This window comes from Nipponia nippon, unplaced genomic scaffold (genome assembly GCF_047370975.1).
Source record: "Nipponia nippon isolate SJK-2023a ecotype South Korea unplaced genomic scaffold, ASM4737097v1 scaffold_8, whole genome shotgun sequence".
In the NCBI taxonomy this organism is placed as follows: Eukaryota; Metazoa; Chordata; class Aves; order Pelecaniformes; family Threskiornithidae; genus Nipponia; species Nipponia nippon.
In genome coordinates, this window is record NW_028262402.1 from 29,759,356 (window position 1) to 29,782,329 (window position 22,974).

At 34.5% G+C, this 22,974-nt stretch overlaps 1 protein-coding gene across 2 annotated transcripts in view; it reads left to right on the plus strand.

Moving 5' to 3' along the window:
• CNTNAP4 (contactin associated protein family member 4) overlaps window positions 1-22,974 on the plus strand; it is a 250,508-nt gene that overhangs the window by 139,848 nt on the left and 87,686 nt on the right. For both annotated transcript variants that reach the window (XM_087741477.1, XM_087741478.1), the window contains exon 4: window positions 18,801-18,948. In XM_087741477.1, the coding sequence (XP_087597603.1) occupies window positions 18,801-18,948 (148 nt within the window). The remainder of the gene's footprint in view (window positions 1-18,800; window positions 18,949-22,974) is intronic.

Below are 22,974 nucleotides of genomic sequence, written 5' to 3' on the forward strand. Positions count from 1 at the left end.
GCACTGGCTGTCAAGGTTACAGGAGAGAAAGCAAGGCATGTAAGTGGGAATCATGTTGAATTACTTCTATTAGATATTTTTTCCTTTCTCTATTATTATACATGCAAATTTGTAAATTCAGCCTCAAATAAAAGTTCTTTTTTATTATTTAACACTGTCAAAATATCCAGTCATGCCAACAACATAAACGGTACAGCACATAATCTCACAGATGGTCTGTGTTCAAAAAGCATCTTTCATAACCTTTATCTGTAAGTAACAAATAAACTGCAGAATAATGAAATCTGTATGTTTGTGCTTCATGTTCATTTATCAGCTTCAGTCATCCCAGCTCCTAATTATGGTACTAGAATTATTTTTATTACCTGTGGCAGCACCATTTAGTCCTCAATTTCCTTTCTGTGTCTTCTACCTTTTTTGCAAGATGAGCAAGACTTCTGGTTTACAGGCCTGTGCATGCTAAAAGCTGATCAGTACATAGACTTCTAACTTCTAGAATGGCCTTCCTTCTATAAGAGGTGCTAATTTAAATTGCTTTCTTTACTAACTAATGAGAAAAGACCAGGCAGACTGGCAGGCAGCAAGATCACATAAGCCTTTTTAGATATGACAGAGGTCTAAAGAAGTCTTGTGCATTCCTAGTGATTATTGCTATAGTAAGATTCCCCTTAGGATAAGACTTCACACAGACCTAATGACAGATAAAACTTCACAGAGACTTAATAACAAACTGAGTGAATATATGTACTAAAAGCAGAGTCTGAAAAATTCAAAGTCCATTTTTTTGGATTTTTCAGTTCTGAGTTTCAGTTAATAATATTTTAGAATAAATAAATAAATAAATAAATAAAATAACATAAAATAACATAAAATAACATAAAATAAAATAAAATAACATAAAATAAAATAAAATAACATAACATAAAATATAATATAATATAATATAATATAATATAATATAATATAATAATAATATGATATGATATGATATGATATGATATGATATGATATGATATGATATGATATAATATAATATAATATAATATAATATAATATAATATAATATAATATAATATAATATAATATAATATAATATAATATAAATTATTATATAATAATATAATAATATAATATAATATTTCCTTCTTGGAGGATTAAAAAAAAAACAAACCACGCACAAAATTAAGTTAGGTATCAGAAGACTATGATAACTTCCTTCTCATTACAACTAAAGAAAGATTACTGCATGAAAGAAAACATTTCATATTTTATGATTCTGTGATTTACTTCCTGCCATGTTTCATCTTTTTATTTGATCTAATAAAATCAAATTTTTTTTGCACTCATGAGAAACAGACGCAAACATTTCAATAAGTTTCGTATTTCATAATTGATTTGATTGATAACTTTGACATGTGTATCGTAACCTCTTAAGACTCTTGAATACAATGTAAAAAAATCTAACTGAGGAACATGTGTTCTTGGTAGTGTTCAACTTAACGAACACGGTGCTTAAAAACAACTGCAATGTAAGCACGAGAGACAGACATCATGGAACAAAGTCATGTTCCACTCACAGTGCAGAACTTAGCTATTCATGAGGACATAAAAAAAAAATAAAGTCTTGCCTTCAAAACCAGAGACACACAGTTAAAGTAACCCAAAGTGGTGAGCTGTCAGCATTAGTAAGAAATCCTCTATCAGTACTGAAGGTGGTAACAGGATAAGACGGTTTTGTAGTGATAGTGATAGATAGAATAGTGATTCTATTTGGAGCCCTGATGGAAATGCAGAGCAGGAGAAAAGAGGTGTAGAAATTTGAATTAAACAAAGCAAGGAAAGGTTTTTGAAAGAAAGCAGTCTGCACCTGTGGAATAAAATGGTATAAACTTTAGCAAAAGGTCACTTGGCCTCCCAGTAATCCTTTTGCTGTAGCCTATTTTAGCAGAATAGATTCAAAGAATACTACTCATTTATTCAGTGGGAGATGGGGGAGGGAGAAGAAAGAAAGAATTTTCTAAGTTTGGGAGAAGATCTGAAAGCAGCTGGAAGAGTGTGCTAGTTTTGGCTGGGGTAGAGTTAATTTTCTTCATAGACACTTGTATGGAGCTATGTTTTGGATCTGTGCTGAAAACAGTGTTGATAACACAGGGATGTTTTCATTATTGCTGAGCAGTGCTCACACAGCATCAAGGCCTTTTCTGCTTCTCACACCACCCCACCAGTGAGTAGGCTGGGGGTGCATAAAAAGTTGGGAGGGGACACAGACGGGACAGCTGACCCCAACCAACCAAAGGGATATCCCACACCATATGACATCATGCTCAGCATATAAATCTGGGGAAAGAAGAAGGAAGGGGGCATGTTTGAAGTGGTGGCATTTCTCTTCCCAAGTAACTGCTACATGTGATGGAGCCCTGCTTTCCTGGAAATGGCTTTAAACACCTGCCTGCCAATGGGAAGTAGTGAATGAATTCCTTATTTTGCTTTACTTGTGTGTGCAGCTTTTGCTTTACCTATTAAACTGTCTTTATCTCAACCCACGAGTTTTCTTACTTCTACCCTTCTGATTCTCCCCCCCATCCCTCTGTAGAGGGAGTGAGCAATTGGCTGTGTGGTGCTTAGTTGCTGGCTGGGGTCAAACCACGACAAAGGGACATTCTTAGTCCAGGCTTCAGTGAATACTAGAAGGTTTAATAACATCAGTTGCAATTATATTTCTTTCTAGACTTACCACTGGTATCTTAATATCTTTATCCTACATGATGCACATAGGATAAAACACAGAACAAAGCACAAACACAAGTATTTGCTCATATTAAGCAGAAAATAAGTCATGTGTATCTTCTATTCTTTTTAAAAGAGAAGCAGAGAAAATCCGCGTCATGATAGACTTAACTGTGTTTAATAGTTGACATACATGCATACTACTGCTCTAGCAGGCATCTGATACCTCAGAAATGTGATGCAGAGATCCCATACCTAGGATATCTGCAGAGCCTGCACTGTAAACAGTGCTAGATCACTTAGGAACATTTACTAGAGTAAATGTCTCTTGTGCCCAGGTAATTTGTCCTAAAACCCACAGTAGGATTTTTCAACTACTTACTGGAATAATACCAAGTTCCTAGGTATTCATCACAAGGAAATTTTGTGTCTGACACAGAATCCAATATTAGTCTAACCAACAGATTTGGGTACCCTAAGCAGCAAAATAATGGTAGTTCAGCCTTTCCTATACTCCTGTGCACTTAGATACAAATAAATAACTATCAAATACAAGTGACTATCAAATATGGCATGCAGTGAAAGCAATCAAGAATACATGATGGACAGGGAACAGGAAGGACACACCTGCAAACCTCAGCAAATGGTATGATTGTGGAAGGGAAAGGAGAAATGACTGAGACGATTGTGTCCATCAGCTATGGGAAGGGCAGGCAGAGAGTGAGTTGGCTGCCCACACAGTGGGGAAAGAGAGAACAAAGAAGGTCTCCGAAGAAACATCATGAAATCAGGTGTCCAAACAGAGATGGGAGAAGACTATTTTAATCTTTGTGGCTACTACTCAGAGTTGCCCACCCTGTGGCATATGTGCAGATCAAACCTATTCTATGACGTATGCCTTTGTTTCTTTGAAGACATGAGTTTGAATGACCCCATTGATCACAGGGAAAATATGGAAAGTAAGGTACCAGTACAGTATTAACAATAATTCTGATACATTACTTTCTGTAGAAAAGCTAAAACAGATCAGCCTCATTGAACACTAATCCCATCTCCTCTACAGAACATTTTACTTCATCTTCTCTGTTTGCTAAGAAAAAAAAATGCAAATTGCATCAAAAGCTGGTAATGTTTTGACTTCAGTTGTCCCAACTGCTGTATCCCAAGTTTAAAAATACAGAATGCAGTCATGTCAAATGACATACTGCTTGTAAACCCAACTTACGCTGGCATTGATTTATCTCAAAGGTAGGCATTTAAGTATTTGCTTTATAGGCCCTAGTGTTACTGCAAATATTACTTAAATCTAGCTGCATGCTAATCATGTTCTAGCAAGTGAGAAATGCATCACAAGAAACCCAGAGTAAGAATATATAAGTATATGAACATCTTGTTGTTACAATAGGATGGACATAGCCCTCAATTTGAGATTTCAAGGGTATTTCAAGGGTTTTCAACTCTAACAATCAGGAATTAGACCTTATATGGGATAAATGGGAATAAATTCTTTTTAGTGCACATGAAGTGAGTACCCATAACTCTGCTTCTTCAATGGTGGTGACTGAATATATGGGAATAGTGCTGGCAACTTGTCATGCTAATCTCTTTAGTTTATGTAATCATAACAAGCATTTAATTGCATCTCTATGTGTACATCTGTCAGTAAGTGTTAAAGCTAAAATACAGACCAGTGAGAAAAAAATTTGTAGTGGGTGGGTCTTGTATAGATTGCCAAGTCCACACTACAAGACATTTACTCCTAGATATTCAACCATTTTCTTTCAATAATTAACTGCCTACTGGATAGTGTCATTGAAGAAGCATGATCAATACGAAGTATGGTTCTTTATATCAAAAATGATCCTACTTAAATGAAAGAATCAACAAATTCTCTTTTCACTTACCCCTACAGGAAGGCTCTCATGCCAGCAACATATTTGTGAGACAAAATCAAAGCCACACAGCTCTGCTGAAGTACAAGTATTGCCAGCTTCTATTATCATTATTTTCAGATTATTTAATATCTTTTATGTCTAACATTTACGACAAAGCTTGAAGGAAGAGAGGCAGTGAAAGTCATTTGTGCGTTGCAAAACTGGACCTTGTGATCAAATGGCTACAGGTACATGGGTGGTCACATCTCTCAAGCTAAATTTTTCTTTGCTCAAGTATAGTCTTAATACTGTTTTTTATTTCATTATTTAGATATTCTAAACAGACTGTGTCAGAAAAGCCTTTCTAAGAGAAACAGTACCATTCCACAGTGTACTGAAACTGCTCCTAAACCCATTTTTTAAACCAAAACTGGGATGGATGGTATCTCATGGCTTTCTGTAGGGCATGAAAAGAAAGCAATAACTAAATACTGAGAAAAATTAGAATGTTATTACCTTTTTTTTCTTTATTTTTTTAATGTAGACTTTGCTTGTGGAACTTAGAGCTCCATAAAATCCTCTTTTCTTCTACAAGAGTTTTGACAATAAGAATGTTAGTTCTTTTACTCTATATTTGTGACACGAGATTTCATTTCAAACTAATTTTAATAGCAATTTCAGATTATATTTAGATGTATAGAAAGTTGAAGTAGTCTGTGGGAAAGTGTGTGACAAAGTAATTTTTACTGCCTTAGACCTTTTGTAATATTTCAACCTAATGGATCTTGCTTACATGGTAACATCTTTAAACTGGCTTTGGTGCACACCGGTGCTGTAGAGTGGGCATAAATAAAGCTATCTCAAGTGAATAATTCTAGTTTGCTAGTCATCCCTATCTACTCCATGCATCTGGAAAAAACTATGTGCAAGGCAGAAGGGATTGGCGAATTAGTCTCATATACCTAGAGAAAACAAGTCATCTAAACAGATAAACTGATTCTGAAATGCTTTTGAAATGCATGCAAACAGAGATCTAACTATCTGAGAACTTGAAGGAATTCAGATACAAATCTAAATTTGAATTCTAGTAACAGGCTCCTCTTTAATTTTTTTTGTATCTCCTGTAGAGGTTCTTGAAAAAAAGGCAAACCAAATGATCATGTGATTCATGTAATTAACACCAAAATCTATCTAAAAATAATTACTCACCTGAATGAAGGAAACATAAAGTTGCAGAGATTCATATTAGTAAAAGTATTCTTAATACACTTTATAAATAGAGGTTGCATCAGACAAAAGTAATTTTACTGAAGACTGTTTTCTCTTTCATTTACAATTGAAACTGAGCACATACAGTTTAATTCACAATTCTCTGTTAAAGACACCAAGTACTTAAGCTTATTTAGTATTTTTATTTCATCTAAAGAAATAAGGAGAGCATTATTGCTATGTGACCAGTGCTCCAGTGAACCCAGTTTTAAAAACCATTTTATCCCTACGGTGGAGGACAGCTTATTCCTTGTCTTTGATCAGCGAATTTCAGTATGTTTGTGCTCCAGTAGAAACTCCATTCTATTTCCTAGGGAAGACCCAAATCTGGAAAAAAATAAATCAAGACAAAAGTGAAGCAAATTGTCTGACCACAATTCAGCAATGCAAATAAGAACGATTACCTTTGAGTACTGAGAGTGCAAAGGTTAAAAACAAACTTCTAGATAGTAACACAATGTAATTAACTGAACAATTAAAGACTAATTCACTAGTGTTCTTTACAAATACTAGGGGTGGAAGAACAGTTTGAGAAAGGAAAGAGATGAAAACACTTCATTACTTCATACAGGCAGTCTGTCTCATAGCGAGTGATCCATTCAAAGCAGTTGAAAGTGCCCACAGAAGTCAACTCAGTCGTTCTCAAGACCTAAGTTTACAACTCTTTATATCTAATTTATTTTAAAAATTGGTCAGTTCCTACTCCATGACAGCTACATTATGTATTTTTTTTTTTTTAACTTATGACTGTCAAGTTTTGGATTAAACCAATACTGATTTAATCTTGTAATATAGTCTGCTTTTTATAATAGGCACCTTCTCTTTGAAACAAGAAATTGTTTGCTCCCAAAAACCTTTGTCATCATTGAATAAATCAAAGATTAAGCTATTTGTAAAAGAAGACTACTTCTGCTTGGCGAATTAACATCTTGACAATCAGAAGTGATGTCAAAATAAGCACAGGAAAAGGACATGACAACACGTTTTATTTTTTTCTCTGAAAGCATAAAAACTAGAAGTCTATTTTATTTTGACTAATGAATGTATATGAACAACTGAAATTCTCACATAACCAACTGACTCCAGGACCCAGGTTTTTCATCTGAACACCAAATGCTTCATCTATCAATCTAGCCATGTTTTTCATCCCAAAGTGATGTACTCTTGCTGCTTACAACACAGAAGAAAGAGGACTTGATGAAAATGAAAACCTTGCATGGACATAGTAAACCTGTTGAAAACAGAAAATCTGTTGAAAGAAGTTACATATTGAAGTTACATGGGGGAGAACATGATGGTGTTCATCTGCTTAATCCTTTGTATTTGGTTACATTAGGGAAGTGATATGTTTTAACACTTATTTTTATCTGAATGATCATTTCAATACCTGTATCAGTTAGGTATAGCTCTGATTTCACTTTACCTTTGGTTTCTGTAAAAGTCTATTAAATAGTCTTAGTTTATTTCAATGCAGGTGTGTAACCACAGAATAAAAGGGGTCAGCTAGAAGTTCAATTAGCTAGATGAGGGATAGTTAGAGAATGTCATCAGGAAACTTGAATTTGGGGGATTATGCTGTTATTCCATCTATTTTCAGTGTCAGCACCACGAATGTTGACATTTCTAGAAAATCAGACCTCTGCTTTTTTACTCCAAATGTTCTTAACAGGAAATATTTTACACATGGTATTTAATTTTTCTTAGTCACTGATAACTACTTCTGAATGCAACTTTAATATACATTTGCTGAACATTTCTGTTAAAATTTAATGCAGAATTAGTATTAGTATACAGAAAAGTCTTTGAGCCTTATTTTTTAAGGTCTATTTGAAAAGCTTAATCTCTTCAGTGAGTTTCTCTGGGGTTTCTTTTCATAGAATCCTTCAACAGAGTAAAGCAAACAATGTGGAAGCTGCTTGCTTTTGAAAAATTTTCTTATAACCAGAATGGCAAGCACTATGTAAAAAGAAAAGTTATAATTTGACACTGAAGTTTTTGGTGAGATGGGTGAAATATTTGACTAATTTGGGAGTTGTAACAACATAAGAAACTGATTATCATTATGTTAACTTAGTGTGTTATACACTATTGTGAGTCCATAATGATGAGCTACAGAAGAATTCATATACAAGCATTTCTCTAAAGTTAGAAATGGTGAGACTTCATCTATGAAAAGCCACAGAAATAAATTTAGTAGGAAACCTTTTTATTGAACTCTTATTGTCTGTGACCCTCAGGACATAAGAGCTCCAAAGCATTTGCTCTGCTATTTTTATGTTGCATAGTTAATGAGATTTCCTTCCTTTTTTTCTGGTCATTTAATTTCATTTCGGAGCGAAATGTGAAATTGTATGCAAGGGAATGTTATACTGTAATATTAGGACAGGTTTTCTTATATTGCTTTAAGCAAACAGGATTCCCACGTACTATTTTGACATTTCAGTAGATGCACTGCTGTTACATCATAGCTATTTTATTTATAAATTACCTGAATTATATTGATTTATTATTTCTTTCTGGTAGTGTCTGTGCTATGCTATGTGCTGTGGAACTATAATTATGAATCCTGATTGCTACCTAAATTTCATATAATGAGAAGTATACCATCCCACAAAATTTTACAACTTTTAACAAGTAGATCTGTGGAATGAACAGGTTAAATAAATTACTGCTCTTTGAAAACATTTCATAACATTTATAGAGCTTATTATTTCTATGTAAATGTATTTGGTTTGATACTCAACATTAAATACCATTAGTAAAGACATTTCTTTACATAGCACAGTGCTGGTTGAAGCTCAAACTGATTTGAAAGTAGAAAGAACAGTTACACTGTAGCCCAGACTGCAAATTCAATGTGTTCATATTTTACAGATTACTTCAAATTGATTTATTAAAAAAAAAAGTAGTGAAAATAAATTGTCATAACACTTCCATTAAAAACTACTTTGGCAGTTACCCTCAGAGATTATCACAGTTACCTTTAGAATGTCAGAATGCAAATTCAAGGACTACAGTTCCATATTTTAAAAAGTACACGAATTTTTGTTTCAGATAAAGAATTACCTAATCTTTGAAAGTTGTTGAGGATAAAGATTGTTTAGAAATCCATTAATACTATTATGTAATACATTCACACTTTAAATTTTCAGGGAATATCTGTGAAGTACCTCTGCTTAAGTATTAATAAATAAAGCATATTGGTTTCATAATTACGTATTGGGAATTAATAAAGAGAACTTGCTATGATAACTTTTTAAGAGTGGATTAACAAACCTCAATGTTATGCCCAGTTGTGTTAATACAAGGGCTCCCTCCAATGGTGACAAGTTACTTCACATACAATTTGTTGCTACATATGGATGAATGAAACAGGAAATAAGGTAGATGGAAGAATTAAAAAAAAATAGTTGTCTCTGGGGTTTACATTAAGATATTTTTAATGCATACATTAGTCCCTACACTGTGACATCTAGACAATGAAGTACCTGAACGTGAAAAAAAAAGAAAGAAAAAATACACTTTTTATTAACCATATTTCCAAAGGAGCATGGCTAACTGGTGATGGCCCTCTGCTGGCTAGGAATAGCCATTCAAGGGGCCCCTAGAATTAAACCTTACCTGCACACCCCTGCAAAGCTGTTGAGTAAATGAGATATCCAGCTGCTACTGCTACAAAAAGAAACAAAAGACACATACTTTTGTTGTTAGCTTATTTTTTAGATGATAAAATCTTCCTCTTCTATATTAATATGAAAGCAAACTGATTCAAATTCTGTTTCTTGAAAAGAAAACAAACAAAAAACACAAAAAAAACCCAAAAAACCCAAACAACAAAACAGAGACAGAAAGAATCTCTAGTACTGGGTCCTTTCACAAATGTCAGCTGTCACCTTTGATAAATTACCTTGTAAGTGTGGTCTCATCCTTTCTTCATCTCCTACTTCTGGAGCTGTTCCCTTATGTAAAGGTGTGCTGATATTCTGCTCACCCAGTGAAAGGAAAAAAGAGGAAGGAACATGACATAATACACCAGCGAATAAAATATTCACTCTATGTGAAGAAATACCATAAAGAGAAAGATTGAAAGAATATTGGTACAGTTTACCCCAGTATCCTGTTTCTGACTGACACTGATGGAAATCTGTAAGAATAGCATGAGGATTTAGTGAATGCTTACCAAGTATGGTCTCCAAGCCAGCTGTGCTTCATGGCTTACTACTTCCTAGGAAGAGAAGTTGTTTAAAGAAGACAGAATTGGTGCAAAACTGCACCACCATCATCAACAGCACACATCAGAAAATTCAAATCTTTTAGCTTTAAGATTAGGATTGAAATAAGAAGTCTGAAGAGCAAAGATAGGCCCAGCATTTTTACAGAAGAAAAATAAAAATTTGGGCAAAGGAAAGAGAGAGGAGAAGAGAGGACTGAAAACGGAATATTTTGCATGGTCAAACTTAATATTCAGAGAGTACTGAAAGGAACATATATCTCTGAAGGGTCGTTTGTGTGTCAAGTTTTTGGTGCACTCCTTTGCACTGCTTTGGAGATGTTAACACTCTTAGTTCCCAACAGCATGGAGGAGGTGGACCTCTGGAGGTCTGAGCCTTGCAGAGGTTCCACTGGGATTTCAGTCTCATGTCACATTATGAACTCTGTTTTTTGCCTCCCACCACCTGGCTCAAAAGAAGTCCACACAAAAACTCAATTTTATAACGTGAAAACAAATATCACAGAATCACAAAATGGTTGAGGTTGGAAAGGACCTCTGGAGGTTATCTGGTCTAACACCCCTGTTAAACAGGGTGATCTAGAGCTTGTTTCCCAGGAACATGCCCAGAGGGCTTTTGAAGATCTCAAAGGATGGAGACTCCACAACCTCTTAGGGTTTCAGGTCTCTGGAAAAAAAAATATTTCTTTACAGTAAAATGTTTTCCTTATGTTCATACATAACTTCCTGTGTTTGAGTTTGTGCCTGCTGCCCCTTGTCCTATCATGGAACACCAATAGAAAGAGCTGGGCTCCATCTTCCTTATGTCCTTCTTTCATGTATTTATATACATTGAAAATATCCCCCCTGAGCCTCCTCTTCTCTATGCTGAACAGCTCTCTCAGCCTTTCATCCTATCAGTAATGCTCCAGTCCCTCCATCATCTTTGTAGCTGTTTCCTGGACTCTCTCCACTATGTTAATTTCTCTCTTGTACTGGGAAGCCCATAACTGGACACAGTACTCGAGATGTGGCCTCACCAGGGCTGAATAAATGGAAAGGATCACCTCCCACCACCTTCTGGTAATACTTTGCCTAATTCAGCTGAAGATGCCATTAGATTTCCTTGCAATAACGACACATTGCTGGCTCATGTTTAATTTGGTGACTTTGTGCTTCCCTGTGCTGAATGTCATGAGATTCCTGTTGGTCCATTTCTCCAGCCTGTTGAGGATGGCAGCACAACACTCTGGTGTGGCACTTGAACACAATCCTCCAAGTTTTAACGTCATCAGGAAAATTGCAGAGGGTGCACTCTGTCCCATCATCCAGATTATTAATGAAGATGTTAAACAGGATTGGAACCAGTATTGACCCCTGATATACAGGAGTCATGAACAGCCTCCACATAGATTTTGTGCCACTGGTCACTGTGCTCTGGGCCCAAATCTTCAGCCAGCTTTCAAACAGGGCAGAATTCAAGTCACTAGTGGTGTCTACGTTTTTACTACACTTCTGTACAATAGCCAAGTGTTTCTTTTGCATCTGGTCAAAGTAGCAACTTTTATATCAAAAAGTATTAGAAAACTCTGTCTAATAACCCCATAGTTCTTCTTTCATATATTCTATTTAAGCATTCAGTTCTGTTTTGAGGTTTGATGCATCATTGTCAGGAAAAGTGATGGAGTGAAAAAAGTCTGTCAAAAAGTCAGAGATGAGAAATTTTATATAAGAAGGATGGCACTAGCAGTGGTATGCAGCCTGTCCATCTGATTGCTGGGTCATTTTACTATTACTATTTACTATTCTATTACATGGAACAACATGTTCACAATTATTTGGATAATATTATATCAATATTAATATGTTCCTTAGCATTAGCATCACTAGTCTTGGTTTACAGAGTAAAGAAATGAGATTTTTGACAGGAGACCTAGCATGGAGAATCTACAGAGATGTTTTCGACTAAGAAGAAGTAGTTCCTGAATTTCACCTTTTACTTATATTGAAGCTTGTGATATTCAGCTTTTAATAAAAATTACAGGGACAGCAGTCATTCTGCTTCCACATTAGCACTGCCAAAGAGGAAATTGCAGTGATTTAAGTCTAGGAGGTGGGAGATACTGTTTTATATAGATGTCTGACCAGCTATTTCACAGTGTGCTGAACACTTAACCTGTTTTTTTCTAAATTTTCCTACCTGAGAACTGGTGATAATGACAACTACTTTTTTCAAGTGTTTTGACATTTATGGAGGTCTCATTAATTTTAGTAGTTGTTTTCTTGCTTCTTTCTGTTCTCTAAAATGTGTTTGCAAATGCTTTTATTTCAGGCTGTTTCAAGACCATGTATCTTCTTTTTAGTTATTATTGTAAGTCGTAAATTCACTGCTTACGTTAAGTACCCAAGTGACTTTTTTAGGAGGATATTTTCAGCAAACAAAGTACAAAAGTAGAATGAAAAATAATATGGCATAAAATACAATCCACTTATTGGTTGAAGGTAGATCATGGCTTACCGATTCCATAATTTTGTTTGACATTTAAACTATTTGGCTTAATTTTGTTTTGATCATTAGTTGTCCTCTAGCACTTTTAGGTGGAAGATAGATCTAGTTTGCAAGTCTTTGGGAAGAAGTTCATTTTAAACAATGCTCAAAAGAGGGAACTGCAAAAGGAACAATTTATCTTTGCAAGTTTGTAGAGAAATTGAGTGTAGTTGATGTCTATTAGAGAGGAATTTCACTGGTCATACAAATCCTCTTGCTGAGCATTTTAATTGTATGATGTATTTCTTGCATCCTTCACAGCCCGTTGTCTTTTATGGTGTGAATTTTAGGATTTTTTTGCTGTTTAAAAGCTGGGAAACATCCAGAACACTTCTATGGTGCTAAAATTTTTCATTATTACAAAATTAAAGAGCTTAAAGAAGTTGAGAAGCATGAATAGGCAAATGACAGGAGCATGTAACAGGACATGGCTATAGCTAGGTAATATAAACATGAATATAAGGAGCTTGAGTTTTAAATCTAAAAAATATCAGTAGACAGCAAAGAGGATTAGGTCACAGTCATACTGGTCAACCAACCAGTTTAATGCAGTAAAGCATTCCCCCTAATGTGTTGCCATAAACAGTGAAAGATACTACAGGAGGGAATTGATACCTTGTTCTGGAGTATATCAGAGAATTCTTTTGGATACCGAATAATTTGAAATAGCTAGCTATATGTAGTAGCTAGAGTCTTATTTCTTCAAAAGATACCCACTCGTCTCCTGCTTTTCACCATAGTACATGAAAACAATTCACCTTGAGGTGTTCTATAATGAGCAAAGACACAGTTTAGTAAATTCTTATGAAGGGAAGTTATATAAGATAACTATGTACAATGTAATTTTTAATTAAATAAATTCCCTTTCTAATTTTTACCTCATCATGTATAAAACTATTAGTAATGCAGTTACAAAATAAATCGTGTTTTGAAACATTCTGAAGAGTGCTCAATAGTCCGTTTTTGCCATCTGTAATTTTAATAGCACTCAGAGATGGCTAGTAATTAAATGAGAGATTTGTATTCCTCTTGGTAAATGAAATGATTTTTCCACAAGAAAAAAAGGTAGTATTTTCAGTGCTAAAAACTATAAAATTATAATTCTGAACTCTTGATTTAAAAGCAGAACAGATTATACTTTAATGGCAAATTCTACAGCACAATGAATTAAGAGGTATTTAAAATATAACGTTGAATGGTATTCCTTAAAGTATTCTTAATGGACTACAAAAACACGAAGTGAAAAATACAATTATAGATTAAGTAGTCTTTGAAATCTTTTCTTTCAGAGGATTTTTTAAAAATTGTTTTTGTTTATTTTTTGTTTTTCAAATAACATTGTGTTCAAATGGAGTTGTACTTTGTGAATCACACTGTTCAAGTTTAAAATATTAAATAATGAAATCAGTATGCCTCAAAGATTTGAAATCTTTTAGGCAAGCACATTAGAAATATCTATATAATAAAAAAACTTAACAAACAAACAAAAAAGCAAACGAGCCCAAACTCCTTTGTAACTAAGAAAGATGATACACTTAGGGAACCACAGAATGAAAGAGCAAGCAGTATCTCATGCATGACGTCAATATATCTGACACTAATTAGTCATGGTTGCAGCATGGCAGTGATTTTAAGATCCTACCGCTGTTTTGCTTGGAAATCGTGTTATTGCTATAGCTGGTCAGATATTTTTCTTTTGATCATAGCATTGGACAGATGATGTGCACAACATGCAGATGATATAAATGCATCAGAACATGCCAGATAGAGTATGCTCCTATGGAAACAGCAGAAGATGTTACAAGCAGTGGACATTGACTGGAACAAGAATTTATGATGATTTTCTAGCCAGGGTTTTTTTCTATCTGGTCTATATTAACCATGTTGTCATTAATATATACTGTCCTTCTTTACAAAAGATATTATGATCAGTCAAATTTTTGAACTTGTGCAACTACTGTGTGTTTTTGTCAATTTAAGATTACTCTAGTATAGTTCAACTGTATCTTCAAACAGTTCAGAGACAAGACCTGGTGAAAAATACAGCAAGTAACTTACAGCACAGGGCTCCTCACTAAGATGCCATTGATAATATTTTATAGCCAACAGATCTGACAGTTTTTACATAAATCATTGATTATAACCAATAAAACCCTAACAATCTTTATTCATTTTATCTCTGCAATCACCTTCTCCTACGCATAATTCTGATCTGGAGGTCAAGTAAAGCAAGCAGTTGCCTGGTACAGTGTTTTCTGGTCAGAGTGAAGGACATTCCCATTCATTTTTTCACTTTAACGAAACAGTTCACATCTGTTGATTGTCAGGACCAACTTCAAAAGACTAACAATAACTTCCCACAATGGTACTAGGATGAGAAGGAAGAGTCTCAATGTTTGGATTCTTGTGCAGTGAATATTTCATTGACATTGATGTTAATTGGAATGTGTGCTAGGTTAACTTGAATAGACATTCCTTTTGTTACTGAGATGTAAATAGTTAAACTATTATATGAACTTGGAGGTGGCTTAGAAGTTACAGGAGAAAATATTTTATTTTGAACTCCCTTAGTTCTCAGAAGAGCTCAAGCTGGCTTAATCCTGCTGCATTATTAGAGTAGTTTGACACTCTAAGGCAAATAAATTGCCAGGAGCCTATTGGGATTTCTATTCACTTCCTGACGACCCCGGCAGTAATACCAACTACAGTTTTGGTATGCGTCACCAGCAGAAAGACTTGTACAGGCAGTTCTGCTTGACAGTGTTTCCAAAGCATAACCATCATCATGCAACAACAGCAAGTATTTTATAGGAACAGCTCTTAGTTACTTCACACTGATTTTGTCAATTGCTTTTGCTGGTTTTAGTAGCAGAATTCATAACATACATGATGAAGCTTAGGTACACTAGTACTTCACTGCTAAACTTCCTCTTCTGACAAAATTATGCAGGTTGGGGTCCTGTTGCAGTTCTTGTCATTTAACATGAAATAAGAATTTGCATCTAAGTATACTTATTTAACATAGTAATATTTGTATTTAATATGAAGTAATATTTGTAACAAATCTCATAATACTTCTTACAATGGGTACACAACATGTAAAAACATTGTGCATATTATTTAGCCATAGACTATGTTTTACAGTGGATATATAGTATATTATACAGTAAAAGTGGCACTCATAAATAAGCATCATCTGTTCTAGGTGATCTAAGTATGGTTCAGTATATACAGTGCATGTCTCATACACAGCTTTACCTATGGAGGACTTTGTGACTGGCTAAGGAAGTTTTGGACATGATGCTGGTGTTATCTCTGCTGTAAAAACACATTTGCTTTCTAGATAGAGTATGGAGAGGGAAACAAAGAACTTCATTTTTACCTTATCTTGATATAAGCTTACCTTCACAATCGTTCTGAGCTTGCTGATGTCCTTCTACACAAAGGATTTAACTTTACTAATACAGTCTGGAGCACATGTGTGATTTCTGATGCCATAATGAGCTGAATAATTCTGTCTTCAAAGCAGGGTTAAAATAACTTGAGGTAAAGAAACTACAAGGTTAGAAATTGAGTAGGAGCGTTTGAGAGTAGGCCTTCATTTCCGGCTTCAATACAGCCCAGGGTACCTTTCCTTCATAGAATACGATAGGCTGTGAAGAGCTATCTGCTTAGACATCTGTGCTACTGAGTGCCCCTGCTACTGTTTAAGGCTAAACTGCAATAGAATGTTTCCAAGTTTCAAAAATTGCATTCTTTGAGAAAGATGGTATGTCTTTATGGTATTGAAAGGCAGTATAATACAATATCTGTAAGAACATCAACTGAGATGCAGTAGGCAGTTATATTGGAGGGATTGGCTTTACAACCCTATTAATATTTATGCAAACAATGCTTATTATGTGTAACGTTCATATTAACTGAGGGTCACATTGAATCTTTTTAACTATGAGATGCCTGTGTAGGTTGTGAGGACTCTGCCTAACCTAGAATAATGGCATGTTCCCTTTGAGTGATTTGGCACAAGAATGAAGTGGTCTGAACAGTCTGAAGAAGGCAGAGGTGGGAGGAAGGAAGCTCATTGTATGGTTATAATTGTGTATTTAAACAATAGCTGGATTGGACTGTGAAACAGTAGCTGCATTCTACTATAAAGACAGGAGTGTATTTCTCACGTTGAATATGCTTCTCTTCTAAAAAGCCTACAAGCTACTTTCATAGGTTTTGGCTATGCCTTTAGTACCTATAGTCTGGAGGAAAAGCTGTTGGATAGCCTCCTCTTTCTCTTTCTTGTGAAAAGGATTAAAACTGAAAAAAGGCCCAAACTATGTATTTTAACCTTTAGCTGCTTACAATCAAGCAATAAAGACCCATTTAATACTCAACTCATTTGATACACTTTTTAAAGTGTTCTTCCCAGATAAAAGCTGTGTAAAATGACAGCTAAAAATATTGATTTCTAAACTGACCATTCTGAATGGTTTAAGGAGTAGTTTGAATTACTTTTAGGCTGTTACTGAAGTCAAAAACCTAATTTTAAATTAAGAACACATGGCTTAAGTATACCCTGCAGTAAAAAATCAAGCAATATTCATTCTGTATTCAAAACTTAACAACTAATTTTTATGAGGTGGCTGCCCTCTGAAAATTATTTTGGAAAAAATTTAAATCTTAATTGAACACTTAATTTGCTCACAGTACTTAAATTTCTGGGGCCTGGGTTCTGGTTCAGTCAACAACCTAATCGGCACTTTCATTGGCAGCTATGTTTGTTACAGACTGCAAATAAAGATTTGAAGGGACAAGAGGTCTGAAAGAGTGTCACCCTACAAATAGTATCTATTCTCCAGTGTTTGTTTTAGCATATTTCCACCTTCACCCACTGTGATAGTGAAATTATAAAGCATGAAACTGAAAGTGGTGTGGACATTCGGAGTCACTAACTCTCATTGCTTATTACTAGCTTAATAGGTTAGCTGTAATAAGCCCATTCACTAGCTGTTTTCTTTTTTCTTTTTCTATTGAATATTTGCAGATTAGAATTTATTAAAATTTTACTAGTACAGGGGAGGGAAGGTGCAAAGATTCATGTGTAAGAGGGTAAATAATGAATACAATCAAGCTAACCTCTGCTTCAAAAACTTATGGAAAGAGAAGCTGCATACCTAAAGATGTTGATTTGTGTATATTTCTGCAGTTGTAACATTTGTGGCTTATAGTTACAGCAACAGTACTGTCCATATATCCATAAATGTGTACTCTTTTTTTAATTCTGCTCATCAAAATATTTCAGAGAGCTATTTCTGTCTAATTTATCAGATATTTAGATCCAAAATGTTTGAACAAATTCTTTCTGCTTCACATATCACAAACAGGCAATGAGAAAAAAAAAAACCACAAAACACCTGAACATATAACCAAGAAAATCAGAAGATATTCTCCAGTCTTTAGGATGCTAAAGTTCATTATTACAGCTCTTTAGATTTTTTACTTTCTTCTCTACATTTCTTTATGTTTCTTTATGTTTTCTTTATGTTACAAAAAGGGAAAGTAGTGTTATCAGTTAAATACTGCCAAAAAACGTTTCTGTAATACTTTAATTTTTTTTTATCTCTCACCTGGGAAAAAAAGTTGAAATTTAGATTTTTCTTTTTCAACAGAATGCTGAATTGAAATTCTTTGATAATACTCTGGATTCTTTAGTTGGAAACCAGAGTCATTCATCACTATGATCTGTCAGTATAAGGACTTTTTGGATGCAGCATACTACGCATCTAAAACACAGGTTTGCAACGAAATGTAGCTAATTTTTCAGTAAAAGGAAATCATAGAGCTCACTCTGTTGTCTTATGAAAATGCCAGGATGTCCTACACATTTTGCAAAAGGAATGTTTGATTTTGAAATGTTCCATTCACTTAAATTTTAGAAGGTGTGAGATTTTTCAATGAGTGTGGTGTCACCACTAAATGCACAGATGACTTAACACTTGATCCAGAAGAATAGTGAAGATTGATTCAGCTGTTCTTCCTATGGAATTCACTGATAATTACATTTCATTCCTGTCCTTCACTGTTTGCCAGATGAGGGTGTAAAATGAAAAGATCAGCAATACTTCCATATATTTCTGTATTCAATATGGATGTGGCTGATCTCTTTTTCATTTTCTTCTAGGCCTTTTCTGGAAACACAAATGCAGACAGTGTCGTATACTTTAAGCTTCAGCACTCCATTAAAGCAAGATTCCTCCGTTTTGTGCCTTTGGACTGGAATCCGAACGGCAGAATTGGAATGCGCATTGAAGTGTATGGATGCACATACAGTAAGTGTTTTGCTGAATCAGCTAAATGAAATGACTATTAATTTTTGTCTTTTACTACCTAAATAACATTTGAAAGTAGATTTCTAAGCTTAAATTTAATATTGAATAAAACTGATTCAATAAGTTTATGTGCAGACTTCACTATTTCTGCATCATTTAACAATATGCGATGCTTATTTTCCAGTTCTTTCTGTGTTGGAATGAATAGTATGGACAGAATCCAATAACAGATTTACTGCAAACTCTTTTTCTGGTAGCATTAAAAACTGCATCTTAACATGGTATACTTTCTACCTGAATGGTGAAATGTGGAAAATGTTTACAGTTTTAAATATATATGGTCTTGGTCCTTAGCCAATAAAAGTACAAGTAGATAGACCCACAAATACACAATTGAAGGATACTTCAAAGTTGTTATATATTTAAGGGGTACTTTCAGAATAATTTTTTGTCATTAATAAAACATTAATAACAGATGGAAGCATTTGGAAGACAAATGCATAAGTGTTATGGTTGTGTTGATCTGCTGGACAATGCATATCTTCCTGTTGTCTTCCTGTTATAGTTCTTCATCCCTGGACTTTTTAAAAAATATTTGTCTTAACAAGTTCCTTACTGGTTTTTATTCTGCACATCTTTCATCCATGAGGGAAACAGAGTTTATTTGAAAAAAACTCTTTAATTGTTTGTTTTAAGTACTTTCATCTGTTGTTTTTTGTAGGATTCTATGCTTAAGTCATGCCTTACATGGCTGATCTCTTCTGAATGATCTCCATATATCTGTCTTCTATTTCCATTCATTAGTGTCTGACGTTAAACTGAACATCAGTAAACACATCTCTGGGCTTTCTGCCTTAAACTTGACTTTATAAAATGAGTAAAAGACCATGAACTAAGGCTATTGGAAATTTCAACCTGACTGCAGGAGATTAGATCACCTCAGAAACTAAGTGAACTGTCCCATCCCAGAGAACAGACAGCTCATGCCAGAAGGGTGTGAGAAGCTAAAAACACACAGAATTCCTCAGTGACATCTGCCTGGAGACTGGGAACATGACTTATGATTCTTAGAACAATCTAATGATACTGCTATAACAGAGAAATGTGGCCAAGATTCAACTTACACTCCACCGTTTTAAGTACCAGGACTACTAACAGTTAAAAATGGAGTCTGAACAGATGATGTTATCATTCCCAGCTGAAAGCTCATCTGAGCCTCCCATTTGAAATCTCATCTCTGTGGTACTTCATGAGAGTACATTCTTTCCTGTCTCTAAGCTTCACTGAAAGTCAATCAGCTTTGCTTCTTCCTAATCCTTTACCTTGTGCATTCAAAAATGTTTAAATCCTTACTCAAAGTCTTGTTCTCAAACATTTCCAGACTGAAGACCTCTCTTTTGCACATGCCTAAAATCTAGAGTTTAATTATTATATTCACTACTATAATTTTCTCTGTCACACCTTGCAAGGTACCCTATGGCTCTCTTCTGTGACATCCCTATTACCACACTGTCAATGGAAAGTGTCCATGTTACTAAAAATAATAAAACATATAGAATAAGCAGTTACACAGTTAAAATATTTTGTGTGTGGTCAGTAACTACTTCTGAGAAAGAGTATGTATTTTTCTGTATTTTACTTATTTGGTACAGGATTGATCCTATAGATAGCTTATGGAAACAAATAAATGATAACTATCTTCTAAGATTAAGTTGAATATAAAAGGAATATTTACTTCATCCATTATCCAGTCTAATGCAGTACATAAAGAACACGATAGTGTTAAAAATATGGAAACTTTTTTTTAAGGTGGTTAAGATTTTCTCTGTATTAATGATGTTGTGAGTTCTTGAAATACTCATTATTTCTATGTATAAATGCTTTTGTTCCAAATGAATTGCAGACGGTTTATCATCTCTTTATTTATTTTAAACATCTAGAATTACCATGTGCTTTTAGTAGTTCAATTCAGTGGTTACTGTTGAAGACAAATCAGCTCATTATAGTCTTATAGGTCTAAAATACATTTAACAATTTGAAAGATGAATTCTTTCTTGCCAATCTTTCCCTCCATTTTTCAGACATATGCAGAACATGTAGTTACAATAATTATGCCTGGCTCTTTCTAAATTGCTATGTACTTTTCCTGGGGGGACCAGAAAATAAAGAAAAGAAGAAATGCCAATGATACCTACTTTAACTTTGATTCACACTTTCCAGATTTCCCATTTCTCATTCTTCCCTTCAGAGAGATCTCACTGGGTCTTATATTGTAAGAGTAAGCAGGTCTCTTCCCATTTACGACCAAATATGTGGACTGTGTTCTGTATTCAAGTACAAATGCAGTAATTTCTTGCTTCAGTCTTATCTGTTGCAAATTACACAACTAAAACTAAAACTGCAAGAATATGTAAAGTTGATCTTACTGTTCCATAAAGTGATATGGAAAAATGCATGTCTGTTACATCCAAAATAAGTCATTACTATCTTAGTGAAGTAATACTTAGAAGACAACTGTTGGCACTACTTTACCATTGCTGCTCTGTGTAACTGAATAACTTGGCCTAATATCCTCAGAACTAACATTTAATTTCAGTCTCAACAAGGTTTGGTAATGTCCATGATAGATGTCCATAGGCTAAACCAGGTTATTATGTGTTTTGTTTCCTTTTTTTTTTACACAGAAATCCTTTTTTACTGTAAACCTTTTAGGCCAAGGACTGTCACATTTTTGTATGTTTGTAAAGCATGCATCCAGAACATTTCCTGCCATTTTTTTCTCTTCACACTTATGGAATAGAAAGACTAAATAAGGGTAGTCAGTTATGGAGTTATATGAAACATTAAAAGAATTCCCCTGTATTCTTTGTGTTTAATTATTCTCCTTCCTCACACTGCTACCTCTGCCATGTTCCTCAGTTTTCTTACTCCTATTCTACAGTCTTTTTCATGTAAGAAAGAAAGAAAGATGTTTTCTACCTCCAAGTAAACTACCTGGCTTCATGTGGACTGATGAAATCTGCTTATGCCATGACTACAGAACAAACACTCTGTGCTGCCAAAAAAACCCCCACCCCAAAATCTCTCTAGTCTCTGCCTGATAGTTCTTCCTATTTAGTCTGTGCAAAAGAGACTGATGAATCTCTACTGACATTTCCTGTGTCTTGTTCCTGAAATGTCAGATTGTGACAATTAAGCCATGTAAATCAGAGTTCAAGTTAAGCTATCCTCTGGCACTAAAAATGGGAAATTACAAATCTCTTTGGCTTACTCTTTTCTCCCTTCATTACAACGCTGTCTTTCTCATTCCATCCTCTGAAAAACAGTAGGCTAAAAATAAAAAAAAAAAAAAAGCTTTTTCATGAGACAGAAACATGGCTTTAAATATGAAAATGACAATTGTGTAAAATTGTAGGAGAAAAATAACTGGGAACTAAATTCACGTTGTACATTAAAACATCATGAGATGCAGTGCCTAACAACAAACACTGCAGATATTGCGATATGCAAACCCTCTTCCAGAGTCCTCTAACACTGTTAAATGTGTTGAGGCTTTTTGAACATTCCCTTCCTGGCTGGAATGCATAAAATCAATGGCACAGTTACATCAGTCAAAGGACTTACTTCCCACCCTCTTCATAACTGGGATAATGCACTTTCACGGGCTTGATGTGAATGTGATTCAAAAAAGTCCATTTTAAATGTGGTTGATTATGAACATTTTTAACATGCCACAATTTTTTTTTTTCCAAAGGCTTTGTTTAAAGCAAGACCTAAGTCCGAGTTACTTAACTGTTTTGAACACTGTGAACATTTTCAGTCTGCTTTCCCCAAAACTGGAAAGGACCCAAGAGCATATTTCTCATTTTAATACAATTGGTCAGGACTAAGGATATCTAAAACGAATAAGAAAAGCCAAACAGTTTGCATTGGTTTAAGTTTTTTCCTTATAGAGAATTAGCATTAACTTTAATTAATTTAAAGATCAACAAAAATCAGATCATTTTTCAAACAAAGTTATTGCAA